This window comes from Mesocricetus auratus, unplaced genomic scaffold (assembly GCF_017639785.1).
Source record: "Mesocricetus auratus isolate SY011 unplaced genomic scaffold, BCM_Maur_2.0 Super-Scaffold_100691, whole genome shotgun sequence".
NCBI lineage: Eukaryota > Metazoa > Chordata > Mammalia > Rodentia > Cricetidae > Mesocricetus > Mesocricetus auratus.
This window is the reverse complement of record NW_024429267.1, coordinates 51,932,758-51,957,116: the sequence shown is the minus strand read 5'-3', so window position 1 is coordinate 51,957,116 and position 24,359 is coordinate 51,932,758. Positions and strand designations below refer to the sequence as shown.

Genomic DNA, 24,359 nt, shown 5'->3' with positions numbered 1-24,359 from the left:
CCTTTCACAATATGGATCCTGGGGACTGAACTCACGTCACTGGGCTTGGTGGCAAGTGCTTTTACCCACTGTGAGCTACCCAAAAATGTTTCACACACACAAATCTTAAGACTTCAAAGTAGGAGAAGATGTTGTTGAAGAAGGGGTTTGATGGCAGTGGTGGGAGGATGAGGGAGAGGAAAAGGAGGTAAAAAGAACCAAGAAACATTATGCAAACACATGGAAATAACAAAATAAATTTCAAATTGAAGAACTGCTATAAAAATACGTTTTTTATGATTTATCATCAGTACATGTTTGGTCTGCATGCCTGTTTTAGATACTTATAAACCTGGCTCATACAAATGGGGGGGGGGGTAAAAGTAAGCACTGTAGGTGGAAAAAAATCGGAAAAACCCTGGCCTAGAACACCACGGCACACACATCTGCTGAAGACTGCACGCAAGCCAACCTTCCTCTACGACAATCCCCACCCCGTATCAGCAGGAACCAGACAACCGCACTCCAAACAGCTGGCCCCAACTTGGTCCACAGGGAAGTTCAGCACAGGAAGTGTCCTGAGACTACTGTTGTCACCCTCCTGGCAACCACAAGTCCTCCCAAACCCCGTCTATAGACTCCCCTCCCCTCCCTCAGCCTTCCACACAGAAAACAGAAGCCAGACCATTCCATTCGTGCTGGAGAAAGTACAGGCTAGATGGTAAAATAACCAAAACGAACTAAAGTCGCTTCACTGTGCATTTTGGTTTCCTGGGTGTTAAAGAGTTTGAGACAAGACTTCACTCACTGCCCAGATGGACCTCGAATTCGTGGTGATTCTCCTGCCTCACTCAGCTTCCCTCCCCCCCAAGCACTGGGATCACAGGCTATACCACCACTCCTGGACACACACACACAAAATTAAATCTCAAGTTCTCCTTGACCTAAGACCATCCTTCAGGCAAGCATTAATCCCTTCCTTAGGCAAGGTGGCCAAGCCAAAGCTTAAAATTGCACTTGAGGAGGTATGCAAAATTGTTGCATTTTATTAAGATAATTTTTTAAAAACCCAAACTTTATTGTTCCAATAAAAGCTGTTCTTAAATTGTATTTTATTTGCCTAATTTGATGGCACATTTAGGTGGGCGACTTACATTTACTTGTAAGCACCAAAAAGGCTTATCTGTGAAAAATTCCCGAAGAAAAATGACACCAGGCTTAATATACAAGGAGTACCACTGCCTGTAGCAAAATGAGGTTGGTGGGGTAGAGGGATGCTAAATCTCAGGCGGTCTATGCAGCGTTCCTCACCAGGGGTTCAGAAAGAACACACTGGGAGTAATGGAGGCCCCCACAGACATGTACCCATGATTCCCTTCAACTTCTCAGCCTGGGGACTTTACAGCCTAAAGCCTCGGGGGGAAGGGGGGGGGAGCAGGGTGCCTTTCACCCAACAACTTGGAAGAAATCAAAGAAGTTGGTTTTTTTAAGCTAGTCAAGTTGGTATATTATACTATAAGGTTTAGTATGAAGATACCCATGAGGGGTTAGGGAAACGGCTTAGTCAATGAAGGCATGAGGGCCTGGGTTTCCATCCTGATCACCCACTGAGCAAGGAAGACAATAGACATACTGACTTGGGTGGGGGTGGGGAGCCCACGGGGCCTCAACCCCGACAAAGAGCTACCTTAATAAGGTGGAAAATGCCTGGTATTGACCTCTGGTCTCTAACCTGCACATGCACATACACACACACACACACACACACACACACACACACACACACACACACACACACGAGTTCATACAGGCACATTAGTCAATCCCTTCAACCTGTGGTCCTAGCACCCTCCCTGCCATCTGGCCATGGAAAAGATCCAGAAGCAGGACCACAAGGGGCTGACTCCTCTAATCAGCCAGGTACCCCATCAACCCAGGGCCCAGCCGAGTAAGCAGCCACCCAGCATGCATCGTGAATCAGAATTTAATTCCAACAAAGGAGAGAAAGCAGCAAGTTCCCAAAGGCCATTAAGCTTTTAAACACTTCAAACCACATCAAGTCAAATCAGACCAGAGGGGCAAGAATAGGAACCGTATAGGAACTGGCAAGAAATTGGGAATTATCAAATATAATCAAGGAACTGGAGTTTCAGACAGTTGTGAACAGCCACGTGAGTGCTGGGAATTGAACCCAGGTCCTGTGGTAGAGTAGTCAGTGCTCTTACCTGCTGAGCCATCTCTCCAGCCTACTACCCACAATTCCATGCTCCACTGGATGAATGACTTTCCTCTTTCAGTGGCACCCAGCCCTGGTGGGTACTATCCGGTGCTGTTCACCCCTCACTCAACAGCACTTGCCTTTAATTCCACAACCCCTCAGAAGGAGAGCTCAGAACCACTCACAACCACACACATCCACATTTTCGTTCTGCGGTTTTGAGTTTTGTTCCACTGTGCTATGGATTAAACCTGAGAGTGTGAGCCACCCACGGGCAAGTGCTCACACAGACGGGCATGTTTGTGTAACAGGAGAACTATATATATGGACTAGGGAGAGGGCTCAGTCAGTAAAGTGCCTGCCTCAGAAGCGTGAGGACCCGAGTTCAATCCCCAAACACCTGCACAGAAAGCTGGGCGTGGTGGCTCACATTCATAATCCCAATGCCAGCAAGTTGAGAGAGGAAACAGATCTCTAGACGCGTGCTGAGCAGCAGGTCTAGACTACTCCATGAAGTCCCAAGCTAACAAGAGACCCTGTCTCAAACAAAAAGTTGAAGGCACTCGAGAGAGGACACCAGAGATGGTCCCCTGAGATGAACTCTAGGAACCACGCATCCCTACACACACACACCCCACAAAAAAGAAGAACTGATACCCGTGATGTTTGACATCATAATGCTAACTCCACCACAGGGAGTTACCTCCATGATAGCCAGAGACACCAGGCTACCCAGGGGATGAGTGGCCCAGACACAGCCAAAAAACAGCTCCATACCCTGCTCCTCACACCGGGTACTCCATAAATGGCTCTCGTGTCAAAAAAAAAAAAAAAAAAAGGAGAAAGGATGAAAAACCATGTCAACCACAAAGGTTGAGAAAACACTTGCAAATCAACAGTCTTACAAAGGTCTGTCTGGAAGCCAGGATACACAAAGAACCTGGAAGATATAGCTTTAAAAAAAATCACAAACAGAGCTGAGCGTTGGTGGCACACACCTTTAATCCCAGCACTTGGGAGGCAGAGGCAGGCGGATCTCTGTGAGTTCCAGACCAGCATGGTCTGCAAGAGCTAGTTCCAGGACAGCCTCCAAAGTCACAGAGAAACCCTGTCTCAAAAAAAGAAAATCACAAACAATATACAGTTTTAATTAACATGTTTTGAAAAAAATATATGGATGGATAATTAGCATACAGGAAGGCGCAACACTAACGTCCATTAGGGAAATGAGAAATCAGAGAGAGAGAGAGAGACAGAAAGAGAGAGAGAGAGGGAGGGAAAGAGAGAAAGAGAGAGAGAGAGAGAGAAATGAAAGAGAGAGAGAGAGAGAAATGAAAGAGAGAGAGAGAGAAATGAAAGAGAGAGAGAGAGAGAGAGAGAGAGAGAGAGAGAGAGAAATGAAACAGAGAGAGAGAGAGAGAGTGAGTGAGCGTACCCATTGCTGCCTGACAAACAAGGCATGGAAAATGAAGCAATCAAATGTCAAAGGGAGAGGTGGCTCAGCAGTCGAGAGCCCACTGCTTTTCCAAAGGACTCAGGTTAGATACAACCATCTGTTATTCTAAGTCCAGGGGATTCAATGCCCTCTTTGGGCCTCCATGGGCACCAGATATGCACAAGGGTACACAGAAAAACATGTAAGCAAGACTATCTCACACAATAAATGGAAAGAAGGGAGGGGGAGGGAGGGAGGGAGGGACATGGCAATGATGATGACAACCACCATGACCACCTGAGGGTGATGCCCTCACTTTAGAAAAGGGTGTGCTCTGGGTATACATCCTAAAGAATAAACACACATACAAACACATACAGTAGCTCATTCCTAACAGTCACCAAGTGAAAACGGGCTGGGAGACACTTAGTAGGTAGGGTGAGTGTTTGCCTCGGATGCCTTCTGTTCCATCCCCAACATAACCCAGGCATGGAGCACAGGCCTGTAATCCCAGCTGTGGAGTTATGAGCAAGAAACTTAGGAGCTCAAGATTATGCTAATAGCAATAATGATAATCATCATCATCGGGGTACATTTTCCTTTAATGCTACACCTGATCTTTTACTGCATGGAGAAAGTGTCCTCTGTACACCAAAGGAATCCTCATACTTGATGTAACACTAACCCTGTTAATATTTAGGAAAATGGGTAACTTTAAAATCTGTTTTTGAAGAACACAGGTCCATCAGTATCATGACTAACATTAGGGTCCCTGACACAATGTTAAGACTGCTCTTAATGATGGTGGGGGGAGCAAAGCCCACATTCACGGCATCAGGTGCGATCTCTCTTAGGACACACAGCAGAAGATGCTGTGCCCCGGGTGAGCCCTGTGGCTCTGGGGTCAGGAGGTGTCACAGTACAGGGGCCTTGAGAACGGCACAAAGGAGGGCAGGAGGACACATGGACTGTGTAAGTACAGCATGTACAAAGCAGGGGGCAGCAGAGAGCGGTGTGCTGGGGACCACTGGCCTAGACAGCCCACTGCAGGAAGGGGAGAAGCCGTGTGGAAGCAGAGGGGCATCCAGTGACAGGTCCTCATCTTAGGAAGTTAGGACCACTGAAGGATGCCGGAACCAGGGAACAACACGATGGGAGGCCAAACCCACTCCTGCAGACGACTGCTCCATACACAACTCCAGTGTGCGAGAGAGGCCCCCATGCCTCACGACAGAAGTGGTTCACGCCAGGATCGAGAGGGACTCACTTCCTGCCCACACAGATAAGGTAGCTGGAGGAGGGAAGGCGGTCAAGATCTCGATGCCACAGCTCCAGAAGACCAGACCCCACAGCAGGGAGGGAGGGGAGGGGTAGGGATGGGGAGGGAGGAAAAGAAAGACCCATTTCATCATTTTAAAGGGGATGCACGCCGATGTTATATAGTTCAAAGGGATTAAACAGAACACTGGGAGATACTCAGAAAGGGTTAGGAATAATGGAAGCTTTTTAACCAGCTTTGTCCAACAGAACTTTCTACAAACATGGGATTGTTCTACACAGGTTCAGCCAAATACACAGCCAGCAGTCCACTGTGGCCACTGAGTGCTTGACAGTGTCTAAGAGTGTGTGTGTGTTGTATGTGCACATTTCCTTCAAGTGTGTGCGTGTGCTGTATGCACACGTGTGTGCAGGTGCACATTTCCTTCAAGTGTGTGTGTGTGCTATATGCACACGTGTGTGCAGGGGCACATGCCTATGTGCGTACACAGGCCAGAGGAAGGTGCCAGTGCTCTCCCGTCACCCCCGCCTTGTTCCTTTGAGGCAGCGTCTCTCACTGAACATGGACCTTGCATCTTTCACCTAGTTGGCAGCCAGAAAGCCCCATTGGTTAATCCTCCTGCCCCGTTATTAATAGCTAAACCTGTACGCATGGAAGGAACCCGAGGATATCCACCCTCAAATCAAATTTCCCTTCAGAGTCTGAATCCTCCCCTTCCCTCCAGCGATTCGTCAAGTATGCAAAATTCAAGATTTGTTCTCTACCCTACTCCCCACTCCTAAAATAAAGTACGAATAAACTGGTAAGTTAAACACAACCATAAACTGTAAACTCACTAGAAGAAAACATGTTCTCAGATTTTTGGCAGAGGAGAAGCTAAACACAATGCAAAACTGAGACCCAAACACGGAAATCTTTATAAATTCGACCACAAAAAAAATTTAAATGTTCCACTAGCAAGACATATACTCAAGCTCGAAAAGCAGCTAGGTATGGGGAAGCCTGCCTGTAATCCCAGCCCTGAAGGCTGAAGCAGGACTGTGAGTTCGAGGCCAGCCTGGGCTACACAGCAGAGACCTTGTCTCAAAAAAATAATAGCAATTCAGTATGCAAACATCCTACTAGGAGAAAATATCTAACAGTAGAAATAACAGATTAAAAAAATGTCCCCATAAACTGGGAACAATTGCAAATCAAGGGAAATGACCTATGGGAAAACAGAGTATAAAGGAGCAGCCTCCACACAAGAGTGACAACTGCTCTGTGGCAGAGTCAGGACAGCATGGACAAGGCCCTCGGCTTAGGAAAAAAAATTGACACATGTCCAGTTGACGCATTTGACGGCTGAATGAGCCATGGACGTGACTGACGAGATGAAAATGGGCCCATTTGGACCTGTGGCATCCAAAACTGAACGTTCGTCACTGTTGACATTTGTACGTGGGAAAGCAAACAGCTACACACTAAGTTCACGGACGTGGAGCTCAGAGCAACCTTTTATCATTCCCCACGCAGGAGGATGGGGGGGCGGGGCGCCTATGAGCAGAGGCCACGGGGGACCCTGGCTTCCCGCTCTGTCTCCCTCCACCTCCTGCTCTCTCACTGGACCTAGAGACAGGCTGGCGAGCCCCAGAGACCCTCCTGTCTCCGCCCGCCACAGGGTTGGGTTACGGGCATATGCGCGGTTTTTCTCTTACGTAGGCCCTGGGATCTGAACTCAGGTCCTCGTGCCTGTACAGCGAGCACTCATAACCACTCAGCCATCTCTGCAACTTCTCCAGCATCCCTTTCTAGAAGATCGATGAGCAGTGTCTGAAAATTCACCTGCCTGTTAACCTCTGTAATCAGGAACTCAAGGACAGCCTGGGCTACCTGAAACCCAGAAATCCATGAAAAAGGAAGGAAGGAAGGAAAGAAAATTCAGACACCTTAATAAAGCATGGTATCCATTTTTTTAGCACCTCTCGGCACCCTAAAAAGATTAAAGCTTATCTAAGTGCCAGATACAGAGAGATCTCCACAACATATTAATATAATATAATTATATATAATTCATAGGTGAAGAAAGGCAAGTGATTCCATTCATATAAAACTAGATATAGATACAGGTACACACAGATACACACACTAGCCAATACACATTAGCACTTACCTGAATTTACCAGAGCGCACACAAGACCAACCCATTACAAACAGTTGTCTCTGGAAAGCATGTCTGGCAATGCGTCGGGATTGAACCTTTTCATTTTATTCGTATTCATCTATTTCATGCAAATAAAAAGTGGAGAGCTGGGGCCAGGGCTCAGTTGGTAAAGAGCTCATGCACATGGCCCTGAGTTCAGTTCCCAGCACCACGTAAACCGGTCACAGAGAGGCAGAGCCCTGTAATCCCAGCAGTCAAGAGACGTATCATGAGTTCAAGGCTAGCCTGGCCTACACAGTGGAGACAGGCTCAGAAGTCCATGGTCATCCTACAAAGCAAATGAGACACACGGAAAGGAGAAAAAGACGAGGAGGAGCATCGAGGGAAAACCAAACTGCCCTGGCTAGACATTGTACGACACTGCGGAAATGGCCAGGAAGTCCCTCTCTGATTCCTGGAAAACACTCAGAGAGGAAATGGCTCAGGACAGGCCAAGAGGGATGCTACAAGTCAGGGCGATTGTTCAAAGCAAGCAAGTCGAGGAAAAGCGCTTTCCTTCCCAAAAATAACAAACTCAGTGGGAGAGACCATTTCCAACTGTATCTAGAGGCAGAGCAAGGTATAAAGCCAACTATGGCGGCTCTCACCTACAAACCAGCTGAGGAGGCTGACACAAGAGATTTGTCAAGAGTCCAAGGCTAGCCTGGGCTACACAGTGAGACTTCTAGTCCCACTGGGGTGCTGGGGCAGCACCGGGAAACCTAAACTACTGAAACGCTTCACAGAGGCATTAGCTAAGCGGGGTACAGCATATGGCAGGAACAGAAGCTTGAAGCATGGGATAAAGGGTACAGCTCAGCGGAAAAGCACTTGCCCGGTGTGTACAAGGCCATGGGTTCGATCCCCAGCAGTACAACAAAAGAAGGCAAGCTTGAAGGACAGCCCCTTCTATCAGATACACGGAACACAGAGAAACACAGCAATTAGATGCCATAGCCAAGTCGGAACTAGTGAGGAAACCTCTACGTGTTCATTTCAGCCCACACACGCTCTTCTGCATAAATGCATCTGGCAGCGGCAGCCTGCATTCTAGTGACCTGCCAGGCTCCAAAAGCAGCCATGAAAATGCTCACCTCTGTCCCCCTCACACCAAACACAAGATCCCCAGGATTCTGAGAGCAAAGTAAGTCAAACGTGCCCAGTTTCCCGAGAATATTTTATACACTTAGAATGCAGGAGCTGCCTGCAAGGACCTCATCAGTGTCAGGTCTTGGTTCCTACACCACCAAGTCTTCCTAAACTATACCTACAGGGGCTCTGTCTCCTCAGTGCAATCTCCCACCCAGGCTTCCCTCCAGGCCAATTAGCAGCTATCAGCACTCACAGAGCAAGCATCTAAGGCCCGCAGAGCCACGCCCTCACCTGCGAGCCTCTGCCTTCCACCAACAGGAAAAGCCCATTTCTTTGGCAGGGCTTTGAACAGAGATCCAGCAAGACAAAGATGAATTTTGTGACAACGGGTCACTTTTAACCTAAGTTGAGGGCACGAGGAGATGGCTCTACGGGTAGAGAGCTTGCTGCACAGATATGAAGATCTGAGTTCGGATCCCCAGCAGCCATGTAAAACTCCAGCAGTGACACCAGCCTGTAACCCCAGCTGTTAGTGCAGTGGAGGCAGGAAGCTTCCTGGAGGTCACTGGCCAGCCAGTCAGGCAGTCAGGCAGAACTGATGAGATCCGGGTTCAGTAAGAGACCCCCGTTTCAAAAAATAAGACACCCAACACCGACCTCTGACTTCAATGTGTGTCACACACACAGACATGAATATGAACACATAATTAAGATGCAAAATATGGTCATTCCCCCATCCCTGAAATAAATGGGCTCCAAGCAACCACCCAGGGGACTCATCAGCCCCCCCCACTCCCAGGCGACTCGGAAGCCCCCCTCCTCCTCTGCTTACCTACCTTGGAATTGTTCTCCATGTGGTATTTGGCACAAGCTCGAAGCTGAGTCACCCAGAACTGTCTCTCCTTCGCATCAGCAGCTAAAATAGAGAAGAGGGAGAAGGAAGGTTTGTGGAGATCGCTGCCTAGCACAGCAACTGACTAGGACGCCCACTTATAGGGGACGAAGACCCAGAGAGTGCGAGGTGGACCCAGGGAAGGGTAAACGTGGAGAGTATTCTGACAAGCCGACCAAACAAAAGGAACCAAACAACATTCAGACATTATACATTAAAAATGTCTTCCAAAATGTCAGTTACAGTAACTAATGATCAGGCCTTTTTTTTTTTCTCAGCCTCCTCTGGAAAAGTCAGTGTATAAGGCAGCAGCACAGACAGCACACACATTATTTTTTAAATGCCTCTCTACCTTGCATGGCTAATGAAAGTCCTCCAGCCCCCTTCGTAATACGTAAGCACTATCAAAGATCTGTGTAATGACTGGACCAGGGAAGATACCAGTGCTGCCCTGGAAAGCCTCAGCTTTCTCCCAGAGACCCTAAGGCTGGGTGTGGTGGTTTTAATGTAACTGGACCCCATAATCTCATAGGGAGTGGCACTATTAGGAGGTGAGACTTTGTTAAGAGTGTACGGCCTTGTTGAAGGAAATGTGTCATTGTGGGGGTGGACTTTGAGGTTTCCTATGCTCAGGACACCAACCAGTGTCTCAGTTGACTTCCTGTTGTCTACAAGAGGTAGTCAGCGCCATGTCTGCCTGCACGCCGCCATGCTCCCCACCATGATAATGGACTGAACCTCTGAAACTGCGAGATACTCAATTAAATTGTTTTCCTTATAAGAGTTGCCATGGCCATGGTGTCTCTTCACAGCAAGAGAAACCCTAAGACAAGAATAATAGCTGGGCTGGAGAGATGGCTCAACCGTTAAAGGCTAGGCTCACAGTAATAGTAGTAGTAGTAGTAGTAATAATAATCTTGCTGGGCATGGTGGCATATACCTGCAATCCTCACACTCAGGAGACTGAGACAAAAGATCTAGAGTTCAAGGCCAACGAGGCTTGAGGAATCAAGTTCCACACCAATGTGGCTGGAGTGTAGAGTGAGACTTCACATTTTTAAAAGAGGCTGGGAGCGGGTATTGCTAGGGGAATGGCCCAGTTGGTAACGCACTTGCTATATAAGCATGAGGACCTGGGTTCAGATCCTGAGCACCCATGTAAAAAGCCAGGCCCTACAGTGCATCCCTGTAGCCCCAGTTGCTGGGAAGCAGAGACAGGAGGATGCCTGAAACTTGCTAGACAGCCAGCCTAGGTCAATTGATGAGCTCTGGGTTCAAAGAGAGATTATCTCAAAAAATAAGGTGGCAAATGATTGAGGAAGACACCGAGTGCTGACCTCTGACCTCCACATACATGCGCGCACACATATATGTGCACACGCACATACAAACACATATGTGTATACGCACACACAATGTAAAGGGGGAGAGAGAGACATAAAAGCACAAGATAATCACACAGTCACGTTCTTCCATCCACACCCACTTCTCAAATAATGCACATAAATATTCTTAAATATCATAGACATGTAAGTTCCAAAACATCTGAATCATCAACTTCACTGCAGTTTACTACATAACTCTGCTAGAAAACCATCCGGTCAGTACTCTGCATTGTGCAAAATAAAAAACTATTCCCGTGGAAATTATACTTGTTTACACAGATGAGTCCAAGCATCATTTGTCAAAACCCAGCTCCAGCCTGATCTTCCAAGTGAAAAAGCCTGAGTTAGGGCTGGAGAGACAGCTCAGTTCCCAGCACCCACAAGGTGGCTCACAACTGTCTGTGCCAGGTGACCCAACACTCTCTTCCAGCCCTCCCCACACCAGACACACATGGGGTGCGTGCAGCGTGCATGCGTCATGTAGCATGCGCACACACACACACACACACACACACACACACACACACACACACACACGCAAAACAGAGTAAACACAATTAAACCTCAAAAAAGAAAGAAAAGAGAAAGAAATCCAGAGTTCAAAAGTTAGCCTGAGGTGGTGACACGTGCCTATGATCCCTGCACCCAAGAGCCTGAGGCAGAGAACTGCTGTGAGTGTGAGGCTAGCCTGGGCTACATAGTGAGTCCCTGGACAGTCTGGGCTACACTATGAAACACTGTCTCGGAAGGAAGGAAGGAAGGAAGGAAGGAAGGAAGGAAGGAAGGAAGGAAGGAAGGAAGGAAGGGGGAAGGAAGGAAGGGAGGGAGGAAGGAAGGAGAGGGAATAAAGGAAGGAGAGAGACAGTCTCTGCAAAGTCCCATGTGGTCCTTTCAAAATCCCAAGTGACACACTTGTCAAGAGGCCAACAGCCCAAGGACGGTAGGCACAGAGTAGGGCTGGGAAAATTCACTTCCAAAGTTTCTGCATAGAAACATTTCCCAAAGTTGCGCCACTCGGGACATCCTGAGCCAACTCCATTGTGTTCGGGGAATGAGAAGCAGACCATGAGTGCCTGAAGGGTCACCACACAGAGAAGCAATGGCGTTGGGAAAACTATCCTGCCATTCTTGAATCTGACACAGTTCAGGTAAACTTGTGGCTGTGTCGTGTAGAATTTAACAATAATTTCAGATCTGTTAAAATTACTTTAAAAAAAAAAAACGGGAAGGGGCTAGAGAGATGACTCAGCCGTGAAGAACACACACTGTTCTTGCCAAGAACCCACATCAGGTCTCTCTCAACTGCTTAGCTCCAGCTCCAGGGGGATACGATGCCCTCTTCTGGCCCCCATAGGTACTGCATACACATGCACAATCCCACACATAGGAATGCTCACAATTTAAAAATAAAATCTTTTTTTTTAAACTGGAGCTTAATAATCCACAGAATAGCAACAGCTCATCGAGTTGGGATGGCTCAACTATGGAAGGAGCTAGCTTTGTGTCTCTGTGCAACCACACATGTGGAGGAGAGATACCATTAAGTTGTCCCTCCTATGGTCTCTGCCGGGACAATTTATTAAGCAATAAATGGCAGAGCGCCACCAAAGACCACATAAATTCAGTCAGTTGGAAGGCATGCTGAGGGAACCTCAAAAGAGAGGAAAAAAAAAAAAACAAAGCCTCCAGCTGCAGGCACTGTCATCTCAGAGGTTTTGGGCTTGTCTTACGCCCCTGAGATGGGGTTCACGTCGAGATAACACAGAAAAACTAACATGGTCCACCTCTGGGTAGGAAAGTTTGGCAGTAAAACAAGTGAAAATTGTTCTGAGAGGCAGGATGCCAGGCCCTCCACGGGGCTTCACAGCCATCTCCAGGCACAGCCAGGGCAGGTGAGAAGGGGCTGTCTTCAGCCTGGTGGGGCAGTCACCTGACACAGCTCAGCTTTGCTCGGGTCTTAAGAAATGACATTAATCTGGGTGGGGAGAGAGTGCCCTTTAACAAGAAATTCCCAGGCTGTTCCACTTTCCCACCCCAGGGGAAGGAAAGATGGTCACCGCTGAGTCTGGACAATTATTAAAGTTGTTGTTTGTTTGTTTGTTTTTGAGACAGCGTCTCACTATGGAGTCCTGGGTGGCCTGGAACTCTATGATACCAAGCTGGCCTTGAACTCAGACTTCCTGCCTCTGTGTCCTGGGTGCTGGGCTCAAAAAGGTGTGTCTTTTGGTTTTTGGTTTTGGTTTATTTTATCAGATTTCAGAGTGGTTTGTTTGGTTTTTAATCACATTTCTTTAGAGAGAGAGAGAGAGAGAGAGAGAGAGAGAGAGAGTGTGTGTGTGTGTGTGTGCACATGTGTGCTCACACATGCCATGTCATACCTGTGGAGGTCAAAGAACAACTTGCAGGGATCAGTCCTCTGCTTCCATCACGTAGAACCAGGGACTCAAACTCGGCAGAAGCCCTCATCCAATGGTATTTTTCCCCACAAAAACAAAAGAGTCACCAGTCGTCACCACACCCCTAGAGCAGTCTCGGGCCCTCACAATGTCACCAGAAAGACAACGTACCTCTCAGTTTATACATCTCTCCGTTGGCGGAATACACGACCAGCATGTGGGGCGCTTCGTCACTCAGGGACACGATGGCTCCAGACAAAGCCAGGACTCCTCGGGGCTTCTGGTGTTTGCTCTGCTCATTCACAAAATACTGCAGGAGGCCAGCCTCAAAGTCCAGCACAAAGTACCTGAACAGAGAGACCACAGCACGTGACTTCTCTCCAGCCACTTCCCGTTTGCACAGCACAGTAAGCGTGAGACCGGACCGCAAGTGACATTGACATGGGAGCACCCAATCTGCAAAGCCAAAGACCACAGCTCTTCCCGGGCCTCAGAGGAACCACTCGTGAGAGACTGTCACCTGTGAGAGCGGAAGGGACCCTGGGATTCGCTACGTTCTTAGGAGACCACTGGTTCTCAACAGTGCAGAAAGAACAACTCGGCAGATGAAGCCCAGCTCCTAACTGCTGTCCCCCCCAGCCAGCAACACCTCGATTTGTGACCTTTTCTTTCTTCTGTGATTATACAATTTCATGCAATCATTCCCACAGGGGCATGCGAACGTGGCGTAACTTGAGACTGTGTTCTCAGGCCATGGTACTCACACTTGGCTCAGAATAAACTCTCTTAGTCCCTTTGGAATGAAAGCTGTATCTACACACACGCGCGCGCGCACACACACACACACACACACACACACACACACACACACACACACCACCCCAAACTAGGCATTGCACCCAGGGCCTAACTCACACCTTACCACTCAGATAAATCTCCCACCCTGAGAGCCATGCTGTACTCTGGTGGCCATGCCACAAACCCAGCAATGTTAACACCCTGCTTATTCCAGTGCAAGCCACGCCTGTGTCTTCTTCAGAGGGTTCAGAAATTACTAAGGTCACCAGCATCTTGGGGTGGGGTTGGTCTCAGTCACAGAGGGTGGGCCTCACATGCAGCAGTTTCTAGGTCGTGTCTGCAGCATGACCTACCCCACGCATATGGGTGTGAAGCAGGCGGATTGAGTGGAGACGCCCAGGGACTCCGAGGCTTGGGAAGTTACCCTGCGTACACAGATCCACACATTACCGTTATAAGTGACTGTGGTTACTTAAGAACAAAAACCTTTTTCCAATTGATCACTTTTTTCTCAAATGGCTAACAACTTATGTGACAACTTGGGAGCTTTTTGAAGCCCTGTATAAACGACGTTACTTTTCTAGGGCAGACAGTACTGTCTTGCTACAGAGCCCAGGCTTGCCTCAAATTCGCAGCAATCCCCCTGCTTCCGACACCAAATGCTGGGTTAACAGACATGCACCGACCTTATTCTGGGCAGTGCTAGGTAAGCCCTCTGCCAAATGTGCAGTCGCCAGCCCCCTCAAGAGTTTAAACACAAATGCAAAATAAACTGTACTAAAGCCTACTAACAAAATACTCCTTTTAAGCTGGGTGGGCAGAGTGGCTTACACCTGTAATCCCAAGATTTCAGGGGTAGAGGCAGGAGGATGGCCTTGTATGAGAGGCCAGCTTGGGCTATATAATGAGCTCCATGCCAGCTTGAGATACACTGTAAGACTCTGTCTTAAAAATAAATAGGGGTTAGAGAGATGTCTCAGTGGTTAAGAGCACTAACTACTTCCAGGGGACCTGGGTTCCAGGCCCAGAACCCATATAGCAGTTTACAGGTCCAGGTCATGCACCGCCCTCTTCTGGCCTCTAGGGGTACTTCATGCACATGGTACACAGACACGTACTCAAAACACCTGTGCACATGAAATAAGCCATCTCAGAAGTTAAAATAAGTAAGGGGTTAATAGACAAGGGTGGTGACACATGCCTGTAATCCCAGCACTTGGGAGGTAGAAACAGAAACATAAGGAGTTCAAGGCTATCCTCAACCACATAGTGAATTTGAGTTCATCCTAGGCTGTTACATGAGATCTGTCTCCAGAAAGGAGGGGAGAGAGAGGAAGGAAGTTAGGAGGGGAGAGGAAGAAGGGAGAGAGCAGGGAGGGAGGAAGAGAGGAGGGAGGGAGGGAGGAAATCGTGTACTCATTTTCTAAATATAATTGAAATGTTTATCTTATCAAAGGGATAGGATAGTGTCTGGCTAAGGATTTTAACACAGAGAGACAGTGTGTTCCTTCACCACGGCCTTTGAGAGTAAAGTCAGCTGGAGTCACGGACAGATTGTAGCCATGCACCTGGCATTAAAGTGATCCCTGATGGTCACAGCTCCTGGGAAGAAAGAAATTAAACTTGTCCTCCCACCGGGACACAGCTCTGTCAAGTCCAGCCTGGGGCTACATCCGAAAGTCATTGCCTTCATCCTGAGGAAAGTTAACCATATTCCTGGAACAGGCTGCATTAGCCAAATTAAATTGCCAGATAAAACTCTAAAGGTCTTTACTCCCGGAGATCAGTTGAAACAAACCTAACCTCTACAACCTGTGAGGGTGAGGGTGTGTGTCTGTGTCTGTGGGGAGGTGTTTGTCAGGAGGTGTGGGTGTGGGTATATGAGGGTGTGTATGTGTGAGCATATGTGTGTGTCTGTGTGTGCATCTTTGAACTCTAATCAGCAATTTGACTTCTGTGCAGGTGAATGGTGTATGGAGACTACTTCTCTGCTAAACTGAATTTAAATGATTGTTCTGGGGAAGAAAAGAGAGTAAGTGGGAGAAGCCAGATCAACCCAAGAAGAAAGCCCCCTTTGTTCCAGCGGTCTGGCTTCTGGTGAGGCTGTTCAGGGCTCCTAAGGCTGGAGGTTGAGGCCCTCCAGAAGGGGTGAGGGCATGAACCCATCCCTAACATCCTTCTATGCATCCTGGGGCACACAAACATGAGGTGCACACAGGCCCTCACAAACCAGCACACACTCACCTGCATCCACACCCACACACAGGCCTCACACACACAAACCAAGTCAGGTATGCCTCAACAGCCACAGCCTCCGCTCACACCTACCTGGGCAATGCAACCACGCATGCTCACACTCACTCATGGGCAAGCGGCATGAGCATTCAGAGCCTTGACTCCCATTTGCAAAAGCCAAAAGCTGAAATGTTCTACAGAACATTCCATTGTCTGTGTGACCTACAGGTCGGCCTGCTTAGAAAATAACCCCTTCCCGATGTAGTCCAAGAAGACAGAAAACCGCCTCCCAATGTGCTCGCTATAGTCCTAAATGCAGACTCCTCCTCCAGTTTCATTCCTGCTGCTGTAATAAAACGCCCTAGCTGAGAAGCCAGAGAGGAGAAGCAAGGCTCTGGGTTCATTTGGCTGACAAGTCCAGGATACCATCGGTCACATCACACCCAGTCGAGAGCAGAGAGGAATGAATCCTTCCTTGCTTTCTGCCCTGTCTGCTCCCTGTACAGCTCGGGACCTCCTCCCACAGGGAATGGCGTCACCCACAGTGGGCTGGGTCCTCCTACATCCATTAACTATCAAGACAATCCCAACAGACACACCCACAGACCCGCTGATCTGAACTCTACCCAGGTTCACTTTAGCTTGTGTTGCGGGGAGGTGGTGGTGCACGCCTTTAATCCCAGCGTGTCTCTGTGAGTTCTAGACCAGCCTAGTCTACAAGAGCTAGTTCCAAGACAGCCTTCAAAACCAATCATCACATGGACAAAACCTCTTGCCCAATGTACATAACACACGAGTCTAAGTATGGACTGTGACCCCCCTCCCAGTGTGCACACTACAATCCCAAATTCGACCATAGCCCTTTCCCAGTGCTCATACCACAATCTTAAGAGCTGCAAAGGTGTCTAAAGCCGGCGCTCGAGCTGCAATGAGGGAGGAGCTTCAGGGGAGTCCGTGGTTGTTATCTTAGAAGGGAGGCGAGGGCCATAGAAACACGCCTGGCAGGTCATGTGTCTCCTCATTGCAGTGACAAGACACATGACCAGGGCAACTGTTGTGGAGTATTAGTTAAAGATGTGTTCCATTCGCTTATGCTGTGGGACACTTGTTTAATGATGCAAAGATGGGCTGCATTCCTTCATGCTGCATTTGTTTAACTCTGTGAAGCTGTGTTAACGTTGCCTGCCTGAAACACCTGATGGGTCTAATAAAGAGCTGAATGGCCAATAGCTGGGCAGGAGAAAGGATAGACGGAGCTGGCAGGCAGAGAGACTAAAAAGGAGGAGAAACCTAAAGAGAGAGAAGACCGAGGAACAAAAAAAGGAGAGGATGACACCAGGGACCAGCCAGTCACATAGCAAGTCATGGAGTATGAAGCAAAGAGAGGTATATAGGATAAAAAAAAAAAAAAGGCCCAGAGGGAAAATCGAGTTAAAGGGAAATGGAATAATTTAAGTTAGAAAAGCTGGCTAGAAACAAGCCAGACTAAGGCTGGGCATTATAAGTAGTAAGTCCCCGTGTACTTATTTGGGAGCTGGGTAGTGGACCCCCAAAGGGTTAAAAAAACCCTACAGGCAACCGTTTTAGTAGTCAGTCCACTATGGTGGGGAGGGCATGGATACAGGGGTGAGAGGCAGCTGGTCACACTGCACCCACAGCTGGAGGAACTAAGTAAGCAGATAATCACTGGTGCTCGGCTCACTCTCTCCTTTCTATTCCACAAGGACCCCAGCTCACGGGGATCGTGTGGCCCGCATTCAGGGGGGGTTCTCCCTCCTCAGTGAGGCCTTCCTGGAAACTCCCTCACAGGCAGGCCCCAAGGTGAGTCTCCTAGGTGATCTGAAATCCTGTCACATGGGATTCACGCTTGGTCTCAGGGTGGGCAGTGGTACTTGGGCTCTTTTGCATGGATTGTATGGATTACCCATTCTGGGTAAATGTATTCCATGGTGAAAGACAAATAGCCCCCCCCAAAAGTTCAACAAGGTTTCCAAGGAGACAGTTCCACAGCCAAAGGCTCGCTGACTTGTTTATCTTGCCTTTTCTTTCTCGGCCCAGGATAGCCTGAAAATCACTATGTAGAAAAGCATGGCCTTGAGAATTGTCTTATCTTCCAATTCCGAGCTGCTGGACACAGCTGGTTTATGCAGCACTGGGAGTTGAACTCAAGGCTTAACACACACTGGGCAAACACTACCAACTGAGTTGCAGTTTGAGAGAGAGAAAGAAACAGAGAGACAGAGACAGAGACAGACAGAGACAGAGACAGACAGACAGAGAGACAGAGAGCGAGCAAGTGCACAGGTACCAACAGCACGCATGCAGAGATCACAAGACGTTTTCCGAGACTCTGTTCTCCCCATCACACAGGCCTTGGGGACTGAACTCGAGTCTTCAGGGCTGTGGCAGATTCGATCCATGCTGAGCCATCTCCCAGCACTCAATTTGTTTCTCAGAATAATGCACCAATCATGTGCCCGTTTTCCTGCTTTACTCTTCTCGTATTATTTTATATCATGTGTGTGAGTGTTCCGCTTGCATATATATTCAAGCGCCACGTGCATGCCTGATGTCCACGGAGGTCGGAATAGAGTGTCAACCCCCAGAACTGGCGTCACAGGTGAGTGCTGGAAACTAAGCCTGGGTCCTCTGCGAGAGTGGTGAGTGCCCTTTGACTGCCAATCCCAGGCTCCAGTCCGTGGATGTCTTTAAAAACAGGAACTAGGATGCTTACCGCTTCCCCCAGCAGCTGGGTACCTGCACTATGCCCAATACCGAGCTGGTGACTCTGTCTCTGACCCCCAAAGCCTGGCAGAAACAATGTCTAAGAGATTACGGGAAGGTACTCGGTGAGCCAACGCACCCACTGCACAGAAACTACAAATGTCTGTGGCAGGTGTGGTGCAGAAACCAGCCCGAGGAGGACCCTACGGCTGCTTTGAAGGACCGGGAGGGGCACATGACTGCTCTGGTCCTTTGCTTCAGCAGAGAGCTTGATAATTAGTCACTGAGAATAATCCAAGTACCAAGCACTGGATATGATGCTTGGTTCACCCACCGCTTTCTATATATGAAAGCCATAATAAGGCTATATTCATCTTAAGAAACTCAGGCTAATTACCAGATGGCAGCTGTACAGCCAATCGTCACTCACCAGTCAGAAGGCTTCCAAACCCCAGCACCCACTCAGAAACTCAGATTGTCTATGGACCGTTGCCACACTAGTTTCCAGATGTCTCAGGACAACAATGGTGACGGTCGCAAGACTGTGTGTGTCAGAAGTCAGCATCAGATGTCTTCCTCAGCCGCTCCGACCCTCAGTGCTGAGATAAGGTCACTCACTGAGCCTGGCGCTCACTGAGGGGCAAGCAGCCCTCTTCGGGCATGGGATGCCTGGCTTTTCATGTGAATGGTGGGGTTCGAACCTAGGTCCTCATGCTGACATCACAGGCACTTTATGTAGGGTCTTCCCTGTCTCTTTAGTTGGCGTATCCGGAGCTGGGGCTTCATGCCAGTGCCAGACCACAGGAAACAGCAGCGAGGGTAGTCAGAGGAAACCAAAAACAACTGGTAATCCTTGCCTAACCGGATGACGTAGAAGGGGTTGCCACGACCTCCCATTTGGAAACATGAGGAAGCCCAGGCACAGAGAGGCTGACTGACTGCCTAGTTTTAGAGCTAAGCAACAACAGGTGCAATCTGTGGGCGGGAGGTGTAGCTCAGTGAAAGAGTACTTGTCTAGCATGCAGGACGCCTCGAGTTCAAACCCCGCCGTCAACAGACACACACAGAATGAAGCGGATGTAGCCATGTGCCAGGGCTATCTATACTCCTCATCCCTATGCTTTTCTCAGAGATAAGTCAGTGGAAACTTCTACTCTACTTCTATCTATACTCCTCATCCCTATGCTTTTCTCAGAGATAAGTCAGTGGAAACTTCTACCTCAGAACACAGCGCCTCAAGTTAAAAAAAAAAAAGGTTTTGATTTTGTGTGTTTGTGTGTTTTGCCTGCAGGCAAGCCTGAGCACCACATGCATGCAGTGCCCACAGAGGCCAGGAGGGGGCACCAGATCCCTGGAACTGGAGTTATAAGTAATTATAAGCCTCCACTAGGGTGCTGGGAACTGGTCGGGAATCCTCTGGACAAAGCCAGGGCTCCTAACCACTGAGCCATCTCTTCAGGGGCCCCAGTATTTAAAGAGGTTTTATTTTGCGTGTGTGCACACGTGTGTCAGCGTGTGGGTATGTTCATGACTGTGGTGAGGAGACATCGGACGCCCTGGAGCCGGAGTCACACAGGTGGTTGTGAGCTGTCTGACATGGGTGCTGGGAACTGACCTGGGGTCCTCTTCGAGAGCTGTGTGAACCAATTAAGCCATCTCTACACACACACACACACACACACACAGAGAGAGAGAGAGAGAGAGAGAGAGAGAGAGAGAGAGAGAGACAGAGACAGAGACAGAGACAGAGAGACAGAGACAGAGACAGAGACAGAGAGACAGAGACAGAGACAGAGATTTTAAATGCAGGATGTGGGAAGGAGGAAACACGGATTAAGAAATACCAAATACACAGAGACGGGGATTCAAAGGCAGAGGGTCCTGTGACCCACGGTTACCCAGGAATCTGCCCATGCCAGCATTAGCATAGAAGGAGAGGGGAGAGGATGAAAGGGAGAAACACAAACTAATGAAGGAAGAATGCTTCCTTCCAGGGGCTGTGAGGTCACCAGGAAACACAGTGAGGGTTAATCGTGATTATCAGCTTCACTGGACCTAGACTCACCTAGAAGACACTCTTCTGGGCGCAGCCATGAAGGCGGTTCCAGGAACTTTTAAGAAGATAGGAAGGGTCCCCTGTCTTGGCGCTGTCTTAGAACGGCTTTGCCATCATGGTGGGCTGCACCCTCAAGCTGTGAGGCAAGATGAACCCTCCTCAAGTTGGCCTCAAGTTGGCTTTGTGGGGATTTTGTCTCGGGGAGAAAATTAACCAATATGCACGGCACCCTCCTCTCCTCCTCTCTCAGCCTCTCCCATCACTCCTTCGTGAGGGCTCCTCACACCCAGCGTTCATTTATTGCTCAATTTCCCTTGCCCAGCATCACCCACGCCTCCCAGACTGGCAGGGAACCAAAACACTCAGCAGGAGTCTAATAGTCACCCAGTCAGCAGTCTCAGGGCTGGGCAGGGCAGGCCATGCCAAGCAAGCAATTAGTCCCAGGCACTAATGCAACAAGAAGTCAGCATGATCTATGGGCAATCAGAGCGGGCTACATCAGAAGGCTCTAGAAAAATAGTTTCCAAGTGAAATTCCCTGGCTGGCTGGCTGGCTGGCGGGCCTGCTCCACCTGGCATTTCTTTAAGCGGACCTGAAAGAGCACACGAGAAACTACCACACGCTAGACTGAAGTCCCCACCTCTCCACAACACAGAGCTGCACACAGCATGGACTGTGGGGGCCGCATGAAGTCACATCACAGTTGGTTGAGCCTTCCCAGGGCAACTGTGGGCACACAATGCACTCTCCAAGGAACACATAATCCCAAAGAGAGGATGGTTTGGACCAGAATTCCCACCAGCTAAACTCAAAGGCCACTGCATGGAAGTCATTCCCAGCTGAGTCTGAACTTGTCACAATCTATACCTAGAGAAACAGCTGTGTTTAATCCCGAACTCAGAAGAAAGGCACAGCATCCCATTTCCAGGGGAAGGGGGGGGAGACAGTGTGCCAACGGGCAGAATTCAAAGGTTCGAGGTCTACTGCAACCAATATTTCTTAAACCAGAGGCAAGTGTTACAAATATTAAAAGGCGTCTGCAGTGGTTTGGCACAAAGGAATCTCGGATGGAAAGCCCTTTGCAGAGGCTACATTAACTGGGAAAGCTACAGCCATGCTAGGCCCTTAGCGGGCAAGCAGGACTTCAGGTCCAAAGGAGAACTTCATGAGAGAGAGATCATGGATAGCATGGCTGGGGTCCTACAGAGGGGTACAGACCCCCTCAGCCCCCTTGTTCTTAGAGGAAGAAGGGTTCTACCCCAGGACAACCCAGCCTGTGTGCCAGAGTCACCAGGCAGAAGGCACTAGACACAAGACAAGACAGTTCAAAGTGCTGCCGGGTCTAGGGATTGGGGGCGTGGCCCTGGGCTCACAGCTGCCAGGGTGAGAGAAACTGCAAGGCCAGGGCAGGCTTGCCCATCCACTCTGTCCAGAAGCAGCGGAGAGCTGTGGGCTGAGCTCTGGGAGAACCTAAGTCTCTAACCTAGCAGCAGGAACACACAAAACAAAGACACAGGCAACTGCGATGAGACTATCCCCCCAACAGGAGCGACAAGGGCTTGACCCAGGTCAGTGTTTGCAAAATGCTTAGAATCCTCGGCACACGGCCAGCGCAGTACAGCACCCACAAATCATATAAACTAAGGAAACCCTAGCGATTGCCGTAGCAGCCCTATTTATGCAGGGGCACAAGCTTTGGTGACATTCTGTAGGTACAAGCTGCGACTCCTATTTCTCAAGACGCACACAGTGACATCAAACTTGTCTCTGTGTCAGGGAGCAAGTGGCATTCCATAAAAACAGCCATTTCCAGGACGTTAGTGATGATCCTCCAGGGCAGCTGAGATCCATGCACACAAAGAGATTAGTAAGTATCACCACGTTCAAACCCTTTGGTATTTTCCAAATCTGCTTTGGAAGTCCCATCACTCCATCTTTGGAGAAAATACCTAAGACTTCTTAGCATGAAAGACAGGAAACGCCTCCATGTCAAAGCCTGTCACTTGAATAGCCACTGGCTAATTGAATCACCTTAAACAAAGGGAAATGCCACAGAAAGACAAGGATAACAGGGTGGGCATGGTGACACTCATCTGTCTCTCCAACACTCAGGCAGAGGATGGGCAGTTCAAGGCCAGGGGCTGGACAGAGAGCTCCATCAGTTTCACCCTGAGGACCTGGGTTCCTTTAACTAGAATTTAGTTAAAAAAGAAACAAGAAACGGGCACGTGGTGGCATTTGTTCTCTCAGTGTTGGGGAGGCAGAGGTCTGAGGATCCCTGGGGCTCCGGTCAGCCTAGAGAAGTCAGTGAGCCCAGGTCAATGGAACACCCTGACCAAAACAAAGCAAGGTGCCAGCTCTTAAAGAATGACATCCTAAATTGTCCTCTGGACTATATGCATGTATGCACAGACAGACAGACAGACAGACAGACAGACAGACAGGCCGTCTCTCCCCACCTCATCCCCTCTCACACACAGAGTTTGAGACCAGGGAAGACTCCCATCTCAGAGAGGTGGGGAGCGAGGGAGTAAGGGGTTAACAATTAAAAGGAGAAGTACCTGGTCACGGGGGTGTACACCCCATAATCTCAACACTTGCGAGGTAGCAGTAAGATAGAATTTCAAAGTCATTCTTGACTACATAATGAGTTAAGGCCAGGCATGAGACCCTGTCTCAAAAAGAAAGGGAAGTGGGGGAAGGGAGGGAGGAGAGAAGAAGGGAGGGGTGAAAAAAATCCACATTCCCTGCAGGTATACGAACACACATTCATGCCAACAGAATTTGGAGCGTGTGCCCAGGTTCAAGCTATAAATCCTGCTTGTTTGATAGAGTAGCTTTGGGCAGCGGCCTCCTCGGGCGCCTGAGACCGTACAAACAGCAACACGGTCAGCACACGGGGCACCCACGGATCATCTGCCAGTCACTTCAGACAGCCAGGAGAGCAAACGAATGCCCGGCTTCACCAAAAGAGCCGAACGGCCCATCCCTTCTCTGCCCAGACGTCACGCTCCTCACATGACCCCAGGGCCGCCTCTTACATGAGTTTATAAAATATATACGAGCCAGTTGTAGCCAGAATTCACCTGCTTCTGTAGCTCTCCGGCCAGCGAGCTGCCGCTGGACTGCATATTATTATGACACCTCATATTATCCGTCAGTGATGTTCTGAACATCTCTGTAACTGCACTGGGGTTCCTCAGGGCATTCCCGCGATGGAGTGTCCCTCCGGGCTTAAATAAAAATGTCTCCTCATAATTGTTGTCCCACTTACATCGTCTTCGTCACATAAAAGTCTTTAAAGGCCAAGCTGGGGACAAGGAGATGACTCAGTGGGCAAGCATGAGGGCCACTTCAGCGCTGGGTGTGTGGGGAGCCTCCCTGTCATCCCCGCACTGAAGAGACAGACACAGAGAATTCCCAGAGCAAGCTAACTATTTAGACTCAGCCCAATCAGCGAGCTGTGGGTTCAGGCGAAAGGCACTCCCTCAACAGATGAGGTGGTGGACAACCAAGGGTGATAGAGAGAGAGAGAGAGAGAGAGAGAGAGAGAGAGAGAGAGAGCATGTACTGCACATGTACCAATATACATGCTAACACTCAAAACACATGGGGGCCAGACAGAAGGCTCAGCAGTTAAAAGCACTGCCCGTTCTTCCAGCGGACCAGGGATCTGATATCTAAGTAC

The 24,359-nt window shown here is 49.0% G+C and overlaps 1 protein-coding gene across 3 annotated transcripts in view; it reads right to left on the bottom strand.

Annotated features, from left to right (window-relative positions):
* Positions 1 to 24,359, bottom strand: part of Osbpl10 (oxysterol binding protein like 10) — a 217,297-nt gene that overhangs the window by 127,492 nt on the left and 65,446 nt on the right. For all 3 annotated transcript variants that reach the window (XM_005075036.4, XM_013117090.3, XM_040739702.1), the window contains exons 2-3: positions 13,030 to 13,205; positions 9,022 to 9,101 (exon numbers count right to left, since the gene is read on the bottom strand). In XM_005075036.4, coding sequence (XP_005075093.1) covers positions 9,022 to 9,101; positions 13,030 to 13,205 — 256 coding nt within the window. The remainder of the gene's footprint in view (positions 1 to 9,021; positions 9,102 to 13,029; positions 13,206 to 24,359) is intronic.